General features: G+C 48.2%; 1 protein-coding gene across 1 annotated transcript; it reads left to right on the forward strand.

The window, feature by feature from the left end:
- The first annotated feature begins 10,565 nt into the window (after positions 1-10,565).
- Tff3 (trefoil factor 3) lies at positions 10,566-14,869 on the forward strand. The gene is made up of 3 exons (XM_031347975.1): positions 10,566-10,721; positions 12,927-13,073; positions 14,685-14,869. Exons 1-3 carry the CDS (start codon positions 10,637-10,639, stop codon positions 14,696-14,698), a joined length of 246 nt encoding a protein of 81 aa, XP_031203835.1. The 5' UTR covers positions 10,566-10,636; the 3' UTR covers positions 14,699-14,869.
- The last annotated feature ends 480 nt before the right edge of the window (positions 14,870-15,349 follow it).

Consider the following 15,349-nt stretch of genomic DNA (forward strand, 5'->3'; position numbering starts at 1 on the left):
CCAACTGGCCCTAGTGTTAATTAAGAGCTTGTGGGATTTGCTGTATAAGATAGCCATAACCGTAATGAATAGCAGCAGCACACTGGTCTCCTGTTCACCACCATGTGGCTGTACCACATATGATACCACCATTATACTTCATCTGAGCATATGGAGTCTAGTTACTTTCTGAAACTCCGAGCCCAGGAAGTCCTTCAGCTTATACATTGTTTCAGATATTTGGCCTCAGCAACAACCAAATAGCTAAGTAGAGTTTTGTTTTGTTTTGTTTGTTTTTTGCTTCTCCACCTCTCTCCAAGCAGGACATAAGTCTCCCCTTGGGAGGAGACCCTTCATGTAAACTCAACTGCCCGCTTCACTCTCTACATCTTTTCTGTGATATCTTCGAGAACGACACTCTAAGAGAATAATTTGGTATCGTTTTAAAGAAAAGAAAAAGGAAAACCTTTCAGCTTATAAAACTCCTGTTCTTAGAACAATTTTTTTTTCATGCATTATGGCAAATGCATTCAGGGACTAGTCATATCTAATTCCTGTTCACACTAGTGGTCAATGGGATTGAAAAGAAAGCCCAGCTTGGCCAGTTTCATTCATCATCCCCAGTGGCAGCACAAAGTGGTATGCAGGAATAGTCCTTTCCCCTACTAAACAAAGGTGAGAGAGCAGGCTGTAACCTACAGATGGTCCTTGAGCTGGATGCGTCCAGCCTGGGTCTCTTCCAGAATCTAGCTCTGAGTCTTAGCACCCTGGATGGTCCCATGCCCCACGCCTTGGTGGCATTTCTTGTCACTTTCCTTTTCTTAGCCATCACGCCGCTTCCACTTCTGCTCAAAGTCACCTTTGCCTCTGCCAGATGAAGGCATATGCTAGTCCCAGGGCTGCAGAGCACTGGGCCTTCCCTTTAACCCACTGCGCATGCGTAAAATAAATACATCGCCCGCTCAATCCTTCCCAATATATAGAGCTGCCAGACGGCAGTGACACAGTGTGGGGGGTGGGGGGCTGGGAGGTGGGGAGGGGTGGGGCAGCGGGGGTGGGCGGGTAATTGCTTCCTGGGTTTGGAATTCACCATGCCCCTCCACAGCCAGCATTTTTATCAACAGTGGCCACCCGGTGCTCTTCGTATCTTCCGAGGCACCTGGTTGGAGGCTGTGCACATGATGATGGCTAATAAATATTGACTGTTTGTTCTTTGTTCAATAGTATTTCTGCTTGCGGGAGGGAACTCAGCAAATATTATCTCTCTGGTAAACTCCCCCCCTCCAAGATGTTTAAAAACAAGTTGGCCACAAGGGCTCTGGCCCACATGTTGCTAGTCAGTGACGACCTTGATGTTGTGGTGTGGAAAATGGTGCTTGCTGCCAAGCCCAAGACCTAAGGTCCAGGGCCCACATGGCAGAAGGAAAGAATCAACTCCCCCAAGTTGTGAGCTGCCCACCACGTGCACCCTGTGCGCGCGCACACACACACACACACACACACACACACACACGCATAAGAACACATACACAATAAATAACTAAATGCAGCAACAATTTTTACAAAGAAGAAATGTTGTTTACAGTACATACCCATAGCGCTGTGTTCTCCAATGACTCCCAGCCAAGTTAGGGCTTTGTGATGAGGGAGCGCTGTCTTTATGTTATTACTGACCCGACCAATTTGCTCATGCGGAGCAGATAAAAAGCAAATCCAACCCCCAATTTAAATATGACCTGGTAAGTCTGCCCAAGTTAAAAAAAAAAAATCAACTCCATCTGGTAGAATGGATAGATGACCGTAAGTCAGCATAAGCACCCACCATACCATGGAGTGTCCTCTTAGAGTTATATCTGCTTTAAAAACAAAACAAAACAAAACCAAAAAGAAACAAAACAAAACAAAAAAACAAACAAGCCAACAAAATCAAAACCTGTTTTCATCAGAATCCATTGGGGGATTCCTTATGTTTCTTGGCCAAGAATTGCCTGAATCTCCAAGACAGGCATACAGTGCACAATTGCCAAGCAAGGGGGAAATTTCGGCTTCTTCACGCCAAGGTCACTACAAACACACGGATGACATACGGCACCAGGACGTCTCCTGCAGCCGTGCCACTATGCATCTCTGCTGTAGACGGGTGTGTCTTTCTCAGGACATAGTGAGGAAAGGTGAAGTTGCCCTGGGGAGGACCAGGAATCAAGGGGTAAAGGAAGACCTGAGAGGACTCTGTTCCCTTTGAAGCTTGGTGCTGGGTGGATCTTAGTGTGGGACCCTCCTCACTCCAGACCATGGGAGAGATCCTTGTGGTGTTGACCAGTTCTCCAGGTTGGAATGAACCAGGACCCCAGCTTCCACCCCAAGCTTAAACCTGGCTTCCTCCAGGCTTGCTAGTCATGGGAGGGGAAGGTTCCCTGATTCTCCATCCTCCACCATTGTTGGGATTTGTTTTGTTTTGTTTTGTTTATGTTTTTTGAGACAGGGTTTCTCTGTGTAGCCCTTGCTGTCCTAGAACTCACTCTGTAGACCAGGCTGGCCTCGAACTTAGAAATTCGCCTGCCTCTGCCTTCCAAGTGCTGGGATTTAAGGCATGGGCCACCACCGCCCGGGGATTTTTTTCAATGTATACTTTGTTTCAAATATGTTTCCTCAAATGTGAAACACAGTGAGCAGCCTTTTCATGCTGTTGGCTTTTGTTTTTTTCTGGTTTTTTTTTTGATACATTTTAATAAAGAAATAAAATTCTGAAAATGTGTCCTTTGACACTGTCCTCATTATTTACATCTCTACAGCCAGGATAAAACACCAGCTAAAAGAGACTCGGGGAAGAAATGATGTCATTGTACACACTACAGTCCTCGATGGCGGGAGCCAAGGCGGAGGAATTCAAGACAGGAACTTGAAGGCAGGAGAGAGCACTAAGGAAGGGAGGCTTACTGGCTCGCTGCACTCATATGGGCCAGGCTCGCCTGCCTAGGGAATAGTAACACCCACAGTAGACTGGGCCCTCCCTCCATCAACTACCAAATAATGCCTCACAGGCGTGCCACAGGAAGCAATTCTTCAGTTGAGCGTCCCTCTTCCCAGGTCTGCCAGGTTGACAGTTAGTGTTCATAACAACTGATGTCCTCCTCCCTCCCCAGAAGCAGCCTCTGTTCCCATATATTTCTTATAGATTTAATGAGAATCTCCAGAATACAACTTTGAGAGTGGAGCCAGAGCCTTCAATGTGTCGCTGTGATAGGCAGATAAGACCCCAATTGACATGGCCCCAGATTTTCTAGTAAGTAATCGAGAGTACATTGGAAATTTTTAAGCTGAGAGGACTGAGGGCAAATTTGTTGTTGGGTAAATAATATATGCTTATGCTTACTGCTCACAAGGCAGTTGCCTCTGTATTTTATCTGAGGCTATGCTCTCTCGTGCTTTACTTAGCAAGAAAGTTAAAGCACTCCTTTAAGTATTCTTTGGATGAGGAGACCTGAATGTCATCCATGCAATGATCAATACCTCAGGAAAGTTAGTCAGCCCTGAGTTAGGTGTTTTGTATCCTAATTGCGGATGTTCCTGTACTACAAATCGGGCTTGTCTTCATTTTTCCTCATAAAGGGACCAATCCTGCTGTGATAGAAAGCAAGCAACACAAACACACAAAAGAACAAGCTAGCAAAAACCTAAGCTCTGGGGCAGGGAGTCCGAGCTCAAGAGGGGGAGCAGAGCCCCCCGGGGTGGTCCTTAGCAGGGGCAGCAGAGCCCCGCCCCCGGGGTGGTCCTTGGGATTAGATGTTGTGTTAGTCACTGTTGCTCCTGTTCTTCCTCACCATGGTGGGTTGCTTGTACCGGGAGGGCCCTAAGTTCCAGTCAGATCACTCAGGAGCTCGAGCCTCAAATGCACATGGCTGGGTGACAGCTAGAAACATAAGAGTGGTCTTGGAGTCCATCTGGCCCACCCTGCTATGATCTGTCAGTATGTGCCTGACAGAAAAAAATTTCTGTCTACCTGCCTACCTGTCTGTCTACCTATCTGTCTATCTATCTACCCGCCTAATCTATCTAATCTATCTATGTCTATCTATCTATCCATCTTCTATCTATCTATCTAGCATCTATTAATCTATTTGTCTGTCTGTCTATATCTATCTATCTACCTACCTACCTACCTATCTATAACCTATACATACATACATACACATACACATACATACATACATCTTCTATCTATCTACCTACCTATCTACCCATCTACGCACCTATCTAATCTATCTATCTGACTACTTACCTATCATCTATCTATCCATCCATCCATCCATCTTCTATCTATCTATCTATCTATCTATCTATCTATCTATCTCCATCCATCCTCTATCTGTCCTCTATCTACCTACTCATCCATCTTCTATGTATGTATCATCTATCTATCTATCTACCTATCTATCTATCTATCTATCTATCCCTCCTCCTAAAAGGTTCCAAGCAATACATTGCTGTATTCTGTCTTGCAAACTAACCGACAGAGATTTTTCTCTCCCCTTTCTTGGCCTCCCTTGACATTAGATCCTGTAAGTATAAAGTTGCACAAGCTGTTGCTCTGAATATTTTGTCCCTTTAGATTTTAACAAATATCTCAATAAATATCTCAATGTACAAAACATTTTGTCTCAAAAGACTGAAAAGGACCGGTGTTAATGCCACTCTCTCACGCACAGCTGTTACCCCTTGAGCGAGAGACCTGGATTTGTGCACTCTGCTTCTATTTAAATAAATCTTGTCTTACCTTCTCGAGCCTCTTGTGTTGGGTGCCAGCTGTGGAGGGGGGTCCCTTCAACTGCTTATGACCCACAGAGAAATAATTCACAGGAGCTAAAAAAAGAAAATCCCATTCGGCACGACTTGCTTAGCTGGCACTGGTTCAAACTTCTAGCATTTGATACCAGGCAGTTTCTTTTAAGCATATTTAAGCATAGCACAATTTTGGAAAGATATTTCCTGATGACAATGAACTCAGTCTTATGTACACAATCCGAAAGTCTTTACAAAGTCCGGATGGCATCGTTTATAAAAATGGCGTCTGTTGACTGAGAAACAATGTTAAAGATGCAGATCTAAGGAGAATGATCGAGGTAACATATTAACTTGCAGGAGTCAGGATTGGTCTAACCCAGAAGTTACCTCTGCTGTCGCAAAGTACAAGTGACATCTCTCATAAGAATTGACTGAGAGAGGGCTGGAAAGATGGCTCAGCAGTTGAGAGCACTGGCTGCTCTTCCGGAGGTCCTGAGTTCAAATTCCAGCAACCACATGGTGGCTCACAACCGTCTGTAATGAGCTCTGATGCCCTCTTCTGGTGTGTCTGAAGACAGCTACAGCGTACTTACATAGAGTAAATAAATAAATTAAAAAAAAAAGAATTGACTGAGAAGCTCTGCTCAAGATCTAGAGGAAAGAGTATGGGAGAGACAAACCTAATAGTCGGGGTGGTGGTGGGGGATTCGAGTGAAGCCTGGCCCTACAGATAGCACAGGTCACCAGGTTGTAAACTGCATCCTTTTCTAGCTATTTTGGTGGAAAATAGGCAAACATCTCTTTCCTTTGAAGAGACAAGCCTGTGTGTTTAACTTTCCCCGTTCCCACGATGCTTACGTGTGAGCACAAGGCCCTCACACCCTCCATGTTCCGCCAACGCCTTGATCTTGGACTCATGGGACTGAAGGATGGAGTGCCAAATCTCTGTCCAGTAAACCACCTCTCATGGTCCTTTCTACCATGTAGAAAGCCAGGAAGGAGTGGCCACAGCCGGTGGCTCTGGGTCCACTTTAGCTTCCAATTCAGGCAGGAAGGACAAGAGCATCCCTAGTGGCCTCTCCAATGTCGCTTTTATTGACTATGTTATATGCTAATTTTCAGCTTGTCAAGCCAAGGCAGGTGGAACTCAAGGTAGGAACTTGCAGGCAGGAGGGAGCACAAAGGAATGGACACTTACTGGCTTGCTGCACTCATATGGTCCAGCCCCTTCCTCCGGCCTAGGGAATAGGGCCACCCACAGTGGACAGGCCCACCCCACATCAACTTTCAGTTAAGAGAATGCCCAACAGATGCATCGCAATCAGCTGGAGGCAATTCTGCAGTTCTTCCCAGGTCTGTCAGGTTGCCAACCGATGCTAATGACGAGAGCCATCTTCCTCCTCCCTCCCCAGCAGCCCCTGCTCTGAAGACGCTGGGTCTCAACCCCAGCCATATTTATAAACATCAGATGGTAATGCTTGCTGGGCTTTAAAAAACATGGTCAGAAACCCTGTGCCGTCTTTTCAACTTACTTGCACCTAATTTTTGAAGGTCGCTGATATCAATAAAAGTAGATCTGGCACATTCATGCGAACATGGATCTAACACACCATGGAACTGACTCTCCACGGATGGGTGTGTGGTTTTCAACTTCTTCCCATTGAAACACAGGCTTTTTCAATGTAGATTGAGGTCAAGGTGCCTGACGCAGTACGAGTCTATCGCACTCTCAAAGCAGCTGGGCCTGCACGCAGGCAAGGGTGTGCCAGCTCCAGTTTTGTGATTATGAATTGTGCAGCAAGACTGGGCCTGTTATGTAGTTGTATTTATAGTGTATTTCCTTTTTTTGTTGTTTTTGTCTTTTAAAATTCATGTTGTATCTCCCTGCCGCCCCCCTTTAAAATGTAGGTTCTTTATGAATTCTCGATCAATGATCTAGATTTTAGGTATTTTCTGTAAAAAGTCAGAATTTCAGCGGTCACTTGGAAGGAAATCACTCCTGAAGCCTACGTCTGCTTACAGCAGCATTAAGAGAACATTCCAAGAAGTCAGCATAGTCACCAAGGAATGAGAGATAAAGCCAGAATTTGATGGTGTGAACCATCACACCAGAGACGAGCATCAGAAAAAAAACCCCGGATGCTCTTGACCTTCCTGCCTGAAGCAGGGGCTGAAGCGGATTCAGAGCCACTGGCTGTGGCCATGCCTTCCTGGCTATGATAGAAAGGACCCTGAGAGGTGGTTCGCCTGACAGAGACTTGGCTCTCCATCCTGGAAGCTGAGTCCGAGATCAAAGCGTGGGCAGGACGCTGCTGCCTGCACAGACCCTGGGTCTAAGAATCCGTTTTGTTTTGTTGAGATGGAGTCTCACTATACACCTCTGGCTGCTCTGGAACTCACTCTGTAGACCAGGCTGGCCTTGAACTCAGCTCTGCCTGCCTCTGCCTCTGCCTCTCAAGTGCTGGGAATAAAGGCATAGGGCCACCATACCCAGCTCAAGGGCAAGAGACTTTTACAGCTCTTCATCGGTGGGTTACCGTGCATGGCACTCCTTGCCTTGTGAACTTGTCCCTCCTGGTTCTGTCCCACTGTCGCGTGGTCATCTTCTTCCATGTCTCTAGTTACATTGTCCTCCCTCTGTCTCTATGTCCCCTTTCCTGCTCTTAAGGAAGCCTACCAGTTGGACACAGGGCCACCCTTATCCCTGTTTGGTGTCATCCCTGTTTAGTGAGCTACATCCACAAGGACCCTATTTCTATACAAGGTCAAATGCTACAGACACTGATCAATACAGACCATTTGGAAATCCCCATGATATCATCTTGGTTCATGGGGAGGAAGTCTGGTACCCTAGAGAGACAGTAGTTCATCTGGGTTGCTGGTGGCCAGCCCATGCCACCTGGGGGTTTCCGATTCCATCCATCTAGGGCTTTGATCCTACAGCCGCAGCGTTGCTTTTGTGGACATCTGAGAAAAGCTATATGCATCCCTTTCTGATAGGAATGGGGCCCCTGGCTTCCTTGAAGATCCAAGCTCACTTCGAGGCCATAGACTGGCTCTTCTGAGATGGTGGTGGCTGTCACTATATGATAAGAGCCATGAACCTGCAGGGGAAAGGTGGGGCTGTGTGTGTGTGGTGGAGTGCCCTGCTGCACAGCTGTCAGCTGCTGTTCCAGACTTATCTCTGTTCCATGAGGTGTTCCCGGGAGATGATCCCTTGACAAAGCACCTCCCACCTACAGACATTCTGGAGCTAGGGATGGCTGTGGTTGAGTCCTCTGGGGCAGCCAAAGCTGCGGCTCTGGCTCTTGAAATTATTTAAGCTGGAAATTATTTTCCCAGAACACCAGGGCCTGTCCTATATCCTCCTGACAGTGGTGGGTGGCTACTGTCTTAGCACTCAAGACCAGAGATTTAGCCCTCGGTAGGAGTCATCGTCTGTGCTTAATATGGCACACTTACATTGGTCCCCAAAAGACAGGGCCATCCCTGACTGAACCAGCCATGATGTTTGCTTCCTCCAAACATTCACATGTAGGTCCTGATGACTCAGAAGGGGCAAGTGAGGAATTCATAGGGAGGGAGGACCGCACCTAGCACAGCTGCAGAACGAGTGAGTGACAGGTGGCTAGCAGGAATTCCTGGTGACAGGCATGGCCTGGCTTTGGCCTTCTTCCTCCACCTAACTGGCTGGCTCAGATAACAGAGAGGGGTAACTTGAGAAAAGGGAGAGGTGAAACCAGGTCTGGCCTTCGCCTGCCTCAAGGACTCCACTTCTATGGGATGCTAGTGAGTGTCGACAAGCAGGCAGTACCACTGCCATAGCCTTGTGACCCTCTCTCATCTAGTGAATTCATGGCTGTGCCTCAAGACCCACTCAGAATTCACTTCGTCCTGATGATTCTTACATCGGATGTCACACAGTTCCTGCCTTATGGCTTTTGATTCCTCTCCAGGCTGTGATCTCTGAGATTAAGGTCTCTCCTAGGTGTCATGAGATCCCAGTATCTTCAGGCTGACTGTCTGTTTTATGATCCTGGCTATGTTTACTTTGACCATGCCCTCCCCAGGCTGCATCTCCATGCCAGGACCAGCCTCCAGCCTTGGATATGTCCGTCAGACCCTGCACACAGACCTGGCCTCCACTGGCCAGTCTGTGAACGATGGTTCCTAGACATTCCTTCGGGTACCCATTCTTATGCTTGCCCAATGTCGAAGCCAACTTGGAGCGGTTAGATGCAGCCATTTTGTGAGGTGATCTACAAAATGCGCCAGAGGGTTCTCAGGTGGTCTCTGTACAAGCCTATGGATGTTATAATGCCAGGCAGTGAGGACCAGACAAGGCAGACCAGTCCCCACTCCTCACCAGCCATCTTTTGGGAGGTGGGACACGGTGAACTAATGGCTACTGCCATTACTAGCCCCTGCTTCTGGAGCAATGCTTCGGACGCACTCTGTCAGCCCACAGTTTCTTCCTTCAGAAGCCAGGTCTGTTCACCCCAACCTCATCCATACAAGCTGCTGAAGGCTGGTTTCCAGTGGAGACCATTTGCTGAGAGTAAGGCAAGGCAGACTCGGCAAAGATGGAGAGTCTGTATGTGCTTGGGTTAAAAACCTGTGTGGGAGGGGCTAGAGGGGTGGCTTGGTGGTTAAGAGCATTCATTGGCTGCTCTCCCAGAGGACCCAGGTTCTATTCCCAGTATGCACACAGTGGCTTGCAACTATCTGTAACTCCAGATCTAAAGGATCTGATGTCTTTTCTGACTCTGCAATGCTCCTGCATACATGTGATAAGCAGATGTACATGCAAGTACACGTGTGTACACACACACACACACACACACACACACACACACACCACATCCAATTAAGTAAGCTCAGGTCTAGAAACCAGAGGTTCTGAAAATAGATGTCTCTGGATGGGAGGGGGACCGTTATGTTCTGATTTTAAAAACCAAATATATTAGTATTTTTATATATTTATATATATATTTAATTATATATTTTAAAATATATAATTTATGTGTTATATAGTTTATTAAAATGTATTTTATTACTATATTACTACTATTATAAATCTATTTTTATAATTAATAGATACATGAATATATTTATTCAATGTCTTTTAATAAAATACATCAAATTATTTTATTATCTTATTAAAATACATTGAATAAATATTACAGCTATTAAAGTATATAGCTAATGAGTCAGGCGGTGGTGGCACACGCCTTTAATCCCAGCACTTGGGAGGCAGAGGCTGGTGGATTTCTGAGTTCGAGGCCAGCCTGATCTACGGAGTAAGTTCCAGGACAGCGAGGGCTACACAGAGAAACCCCGTCTCGAAAAAAACAAAAAACAAACCAAAACAAAAAAGTATAGCTAATGATAAAAAAAATGGCCTTTCTGGAGAGAGTGCGGAGCTAGAGTTTCCACCTTCACAAGTGATAGACGAGGTTGGCAGTGATGTGGACAAAGTAGTCCATGGTCTTCTTCACTGTTCTTGGTGAGGTGATTGAGACCAAATGTCCCTGACTAGCCTGTGACTCTGTCCAGCCAGTGACCTTGCCTCCCAGCCTCACAGAGTCTGCTTCTTAGACTAGGTTTGTACATTGATTGACAGACTCTGCCTTCAGGCTGATCTGCCATAGCTGTCCCCACTTCTTCCTGGTCCCTGTTTTCTTCCCTAACCTTCTCTCCCCTCCCCCTCCACTCCCCTCCCACCCCGTCCCAATTTAGGACTGGGGAGGAGCCTTCTGGAATCTCATAGGAGAGAGTCCAGAGTCCACAGAACCCAGCAAACGCATGGCTATAAAAGGGCCTTCCTTGCTACTCCGTACATCCTGTACCGCGATCTTGAAGCTTGTCTGCTACCATGGAGACCAGAGCCCTCTGGCTAACGCTGCTGCTGGTCCTGGTGGCTGGGTCCTCTGGGGTAGCTGCGGAGTACATTGGCCTGTGTAAGTACCTATCCGGTTCCCTCTGTACTAGGCTGGGACCTCTACGAGGAGGGACACGGAAGACCCAGAGCTTTCTGTGAGCCCGAAAGCAAGGGAGACTACCTACCTTTTATATCGATTTAATAATTACCACTGAAGACGTGCACGGTTTCTTGCAGCAGTCCTACAGAGAGGCTCTTTCCGACCCACTTCAGAGACAAGTTCATGGAAGCTCAGAGAGAGTTAATATACTCGGGGCAGCTCTCCTTAGAATCTGCAGTGGGGTTGGAACAGAGGCTGGGGTGGGAGCGACGGCTGGGGCTCATTCCCATTTCCTTCTCTGTCAGAGGTTTCTGAACACACACTAAGCATCCTGGCGAGTTACCAGAACAAAAAGAAAAAAAATAAATACATAAATAAAAGAAAGGAAAGAAAGAGTTGAGAAAGCAATAGCTCCAGACAGTTGATAGGAACCCTTGGGCACTGGGTCACGGTGTTAAGTGAGATGTACTCAGGGATATTGGGTATGACCTTCTCCAGGTCACCCCTGACCAGGGTAGAAAGCGTAGGTCCCCTGAAGTGCTTTGAAACCCCACGGCCTGGGGCATGGCCCCTATGTGAGAGCATCTGGGAACTGGAGCTGGTTTGACCTTTTGAAAGGTCCCTTAGGTCCCTACCCCACCCCACCCTCCACCCCCTCAAGGAAGACGTGGCCTACCTACTTCAGTGGTGGGGGGAGACAGACACATTCGCTGGGTTTCCACTTAAGGGAAGTCAGTTAGCTGCTCATGTGTGGATGAGCTTGCAATCTTCCTGAACCAGGAATGCTGGAGGTGGAGGGAGCTCACAGCTAGGACCGGACAGGCTAGCCACCAGGTGGTGGTGGGCTGCAGCCCTGGAGACCTTGAAATTGTATACTCGGCGATTTTCCTTGTGGCTTGGTATCCCCCAGGGACAGTTTCCACTGTGGAGATCGAACAAGCAAGGGAACTTTGTTCCAAGCATTCTGGGCTCCTGGATTCCCAGGGATCCTGTCAGCTGTAGGGTATCTAGACTTGTTTTTGACCTCCTGACCAAGTTGAGAGATATTAGGCAAATGGACAGATTCCTTGGGTTAGTGAACATTCAACAGTGGGTGCATGTTGTAGAAATTATTTAATCTTGACCTGGGGATTCTACCCCGTCTTGACCATTTAGTTCCCGGATAAAAACCACTTACCACCTTTATATTTACAATAAGCCTTAAACAGCACAAGAACTGGAGAGGTACCTACCCTTTCTACTATTAGAATCTACTTCCTATCAGTAATCTGAGTAATTACTTACTACTTACTATGTTTCCGCTGGGATGCTCTTAACTCTAATTGGCCAGTCCTCAGGGTCACACGCATCTAACCCATGGCAGCTTCTCTTTCTCCTCCTGCACATTCTTCTTCCTCCTAGTCCCAATCCCACCCCTGAGCCCAGAAAACCTAAACCCCACCCATGTCTCTTTGCCCAGCTATTGGCTGTTGGCATCTTTATTGACCAAACAGAGATAACTTGGGGCCAAGGTGTACATGAGGACTCTCTCATCTCTGGGACAACCAGGCCTTGGGGAGCTTACATTTACAATAGATCTCAAAAGACTAAATCATAAACCACAGCTGTCCTTCCAAATGGATGCGTGAACATCGAGTTCAAGGCCAGCCTGGGCGACATGAGTGTCTGTGGCCATGAAACTGCCCCTTCCACCGTAGAAGAGATTATAAGAATCTTTTTAGACACAAGAAAAGATGGCCATAAGTGAAGGCATTTCCCGAGTACTCTGATGGGGGTGTCAGGGCAGGGGTTGGGGGCCCTGCTACATGAGTTGGATGTTTCCAGTGGCATTCTTAGCTTTGGAGTTGGTGGGAGCAGAGGGCCTGTTAAGGCAGCATGCCCCGAAGTTTTCAGCTGATAGCCGAGGGACGTTAGTCAGCTGCAGTGACGGGTGTTGACGGATGATGATGGGAACAAGACTGCCCAGGATGATTTTTTCTGGTTCCACGTTCCCACCCTCCACTGTCAGAGAGATCTCCAGGAAGCCTCCTTTCCCACTAGACTGCTCTCCTTCAGACATGTCCCACGGGGTAAGAACCTCATTCTCTCTGAACTCAGAGGGAACGGCTGAGGGGGGTGCCAGAAGAAGCGAGAAAGTAACCCCAAACTAGCAGTCTAGCAGCTGACTGTGTTTCCTTTGGACAGCTCCAAGCCAATGCCAGGTCCCGGCAAATGTCAGAGTGGACTGTGGCTACCCCTCTGTCACCTCAGAGCAGTGTAACAACCGTGGTTGCTGCTTCGACTCCAGCATCCCAAATGTGCCCTGGTGCTTCAAACCTCTGCAGGAGACAGGTAAGGCCAGCCGGTGGTGCCCAGGGTGGCCTTGGCGTTCCATGTGGCTGGGCCCCAGTGGGACAACAGTATCAGCAGTATTCCTTGGCGAGACCTCCTATCAAGGGCGTTGTGCCCAGGGCAGCTGGTGGCAGTGGCTGGCTCTTTCTACAAAATACATAAATGTGTTCTGAGGGTCAGGGAGATGACACAGGGCACTGAGAGGCTTCCCACTTAAGCATGAGGAGGACATGCGTTTGACTCACAAAACCATGTCAAAAAGCCAGGTGCGGTAGCCATGTTTGGACCCTCATTGCTGGGGTGGCAGAGACTGGCAGATCCCTGGAGCCTGCTGGCCAGCTAGCCTAGTCTAATTGACGAGTTCCTGGCCAATTAGAGAGATCCTGTCTGAATAAGCGAGACGCTCTCTGAGTAAGCCAGTGATTGGCTCAGCAGGTAAAGCTGCCTGTTCCCCATGTGAATTCAATTCCTGAAACCCACATGGTGGCAGAAGAGAACTGACTGCACCAGGTTGTCCTCTGACCTCCACAGGTGCACCAGCATGTCCCTCTTCACAGATGCACACAGAGTAAATAAGCACTTGTGTGAAATACACACACACACAGAGTGATAAGGTGCCACATGGGGGGAGCTGGTTTGAAACACACACACACACACACACACACACACACACACACACACACACACAGACAGACGGACACGGAGATAAGGTGCCACATAGTGGGACTTGGTTTGAAATACACCATACACACACACATACACACGCACAGAGAGAGACAGAGACAGAGAGAGACAAAGAGAGAGAGTATGTGTAGCTGTGTAGCTGACTTTGAGCCTGTTTTAAGCAAACTAGCCATCCATCCTCCCGTGTGATCTATGACTGTCCAGACCTCACAGCAGACCCGTAGCCAGGTGACTCCCACTTCCTATCTCTCTGACCCCTTCCTTGGGTGGAATCAGTTGCAGGGCAGGTACCCTGAGAATCCCCTAGGTAGGGCCGTGTGCAAACAGCAGATGGCCAGGCACATCAATAGCTTCCCAATCTGGTCTACCCAGGCCCCAACCAACCACATCTCAGGGTAGCCACCCACTATGAGCCATCTGTCACGTCCAAATGTTGGTTCACCTTCTAAGAAGGCTGGACCTCTACAAGGCATCTTCCTGGGCCAGCACTCAAAGGAGCCAGGTGTGCTCTTTGGCCTGGGTAACAGAAGGCTGAGTCCCAGCTGAATGGAGGCATGCCACATGCAGGCGCCCCTCCTTCAGCCAAGCCAGGAGGAAGGATTGAGGATAGTCCGGAGCAGTGGCAGGAGCTGGCACTGCCCCACAATTGGCAAGTCCCTTGCCTCTGGCTCCCTTCCGGGTACCATCTCACATAACCCCTGCCAAGAGCACTAGCAGGGATCCAGTGATTTGGCTTCACAACACCAGGGAGAATGCAGAGTTTCTCTCCCAGGCTTTAGGGGGCAGGGGACTCACATATCCATTGTGACCCAGGGGAAGAAGGCAGACAGATGCTGGCCTCAGAGCCCGTCTTGCCCTTGGGAAGCCAGACAGTGCTGCGTGGGAGTGATCCCATTCACCTTGACCCTTTCCTTCCATCCCTCCCAGAATGCACATTTTGAAGCTGTCCAGGCACCAGGAAGGGAGCTCTGCACCCTGCACTCTTGCTGATGGTGGTGGCCAAGGATAGCACTCATTCCTGACCTTCTCTCTGCTGCTGGCCAATAAAGGAGCCGGGCGTCCTGAAGAATAAAGACCTCACAGTCGGCACAAGGCTGCTCTGATTGCCAAGACCTCTACCCTTGTGTTTATTTCCGCTTGTCGCTCGCAGGGTGGGGAGGGTGAAGGGTCCCGCTTCACCGGCGGGGAGAGGATGTCCCAGGCCTGTTGGGAAACTGATTCTGAGTTGCCATGATACTCTGAGAACAGCTTCAAGCCAGGATCCCTCGAGGCAAGTGTTCTAGTTCCCTTCTATTGCTGTGATGAAACACTCTGGCCAAAACCAAATTACAGAGGGGTTTATTTGGCTTACGCATCCAGGGCACAGTTCCATTGTTGAGGGGAGTCACAGTAGCAACTCGAGCCAGAGCTTGAAGCAGAAACCATAGAAGGTGACCCATGCTGGCCCAGTCTAGGGTTCATGCTCAGTTGATGCACTTATAAAGCCCAGGCCCACCTGCCAAGGGATGGTGCCACTCACAGTGGACCAGCTTCTTCTTCTTCTTCTTCTTCTTCTTCTTCTTCTTCTTCTTCTTCTTCTTCTTCTTCTTCTT

This window comes from Mastomys coucha, unplaced genomic scaffold (genome assembly GCF_008632895.1).
Source record: "Mastomys coucha isolate ucsf_1 unplaced genomic scaffold, UCSF_Mcou_1 pScaffold3, whole genome shotgun sequence".
Lineage (NCBI taxonomy): Eukaryota > Metazoa > Chordata > Mammalia > Rodentia > Muridae > Mastomys > Mastomys coucha.

Excerpts from the sequence above, each read along its gene's own strand:
- Tff3 (XM_031347975.1), top strand. The coding sequence starts at position 10,637 with ATGGAGACCAGAGCCCTCTGGCTAACGCTGCTGCTGGTCCTGGTGGCT. Across the intron at positions 10,722-12,926 it reads TGCGGAGTACATTGGCCTGT|CTCCAAGCCAATGCCAGGTC; the intron begins GTAAGTACCTAT and ends TCCTTTGGACAG.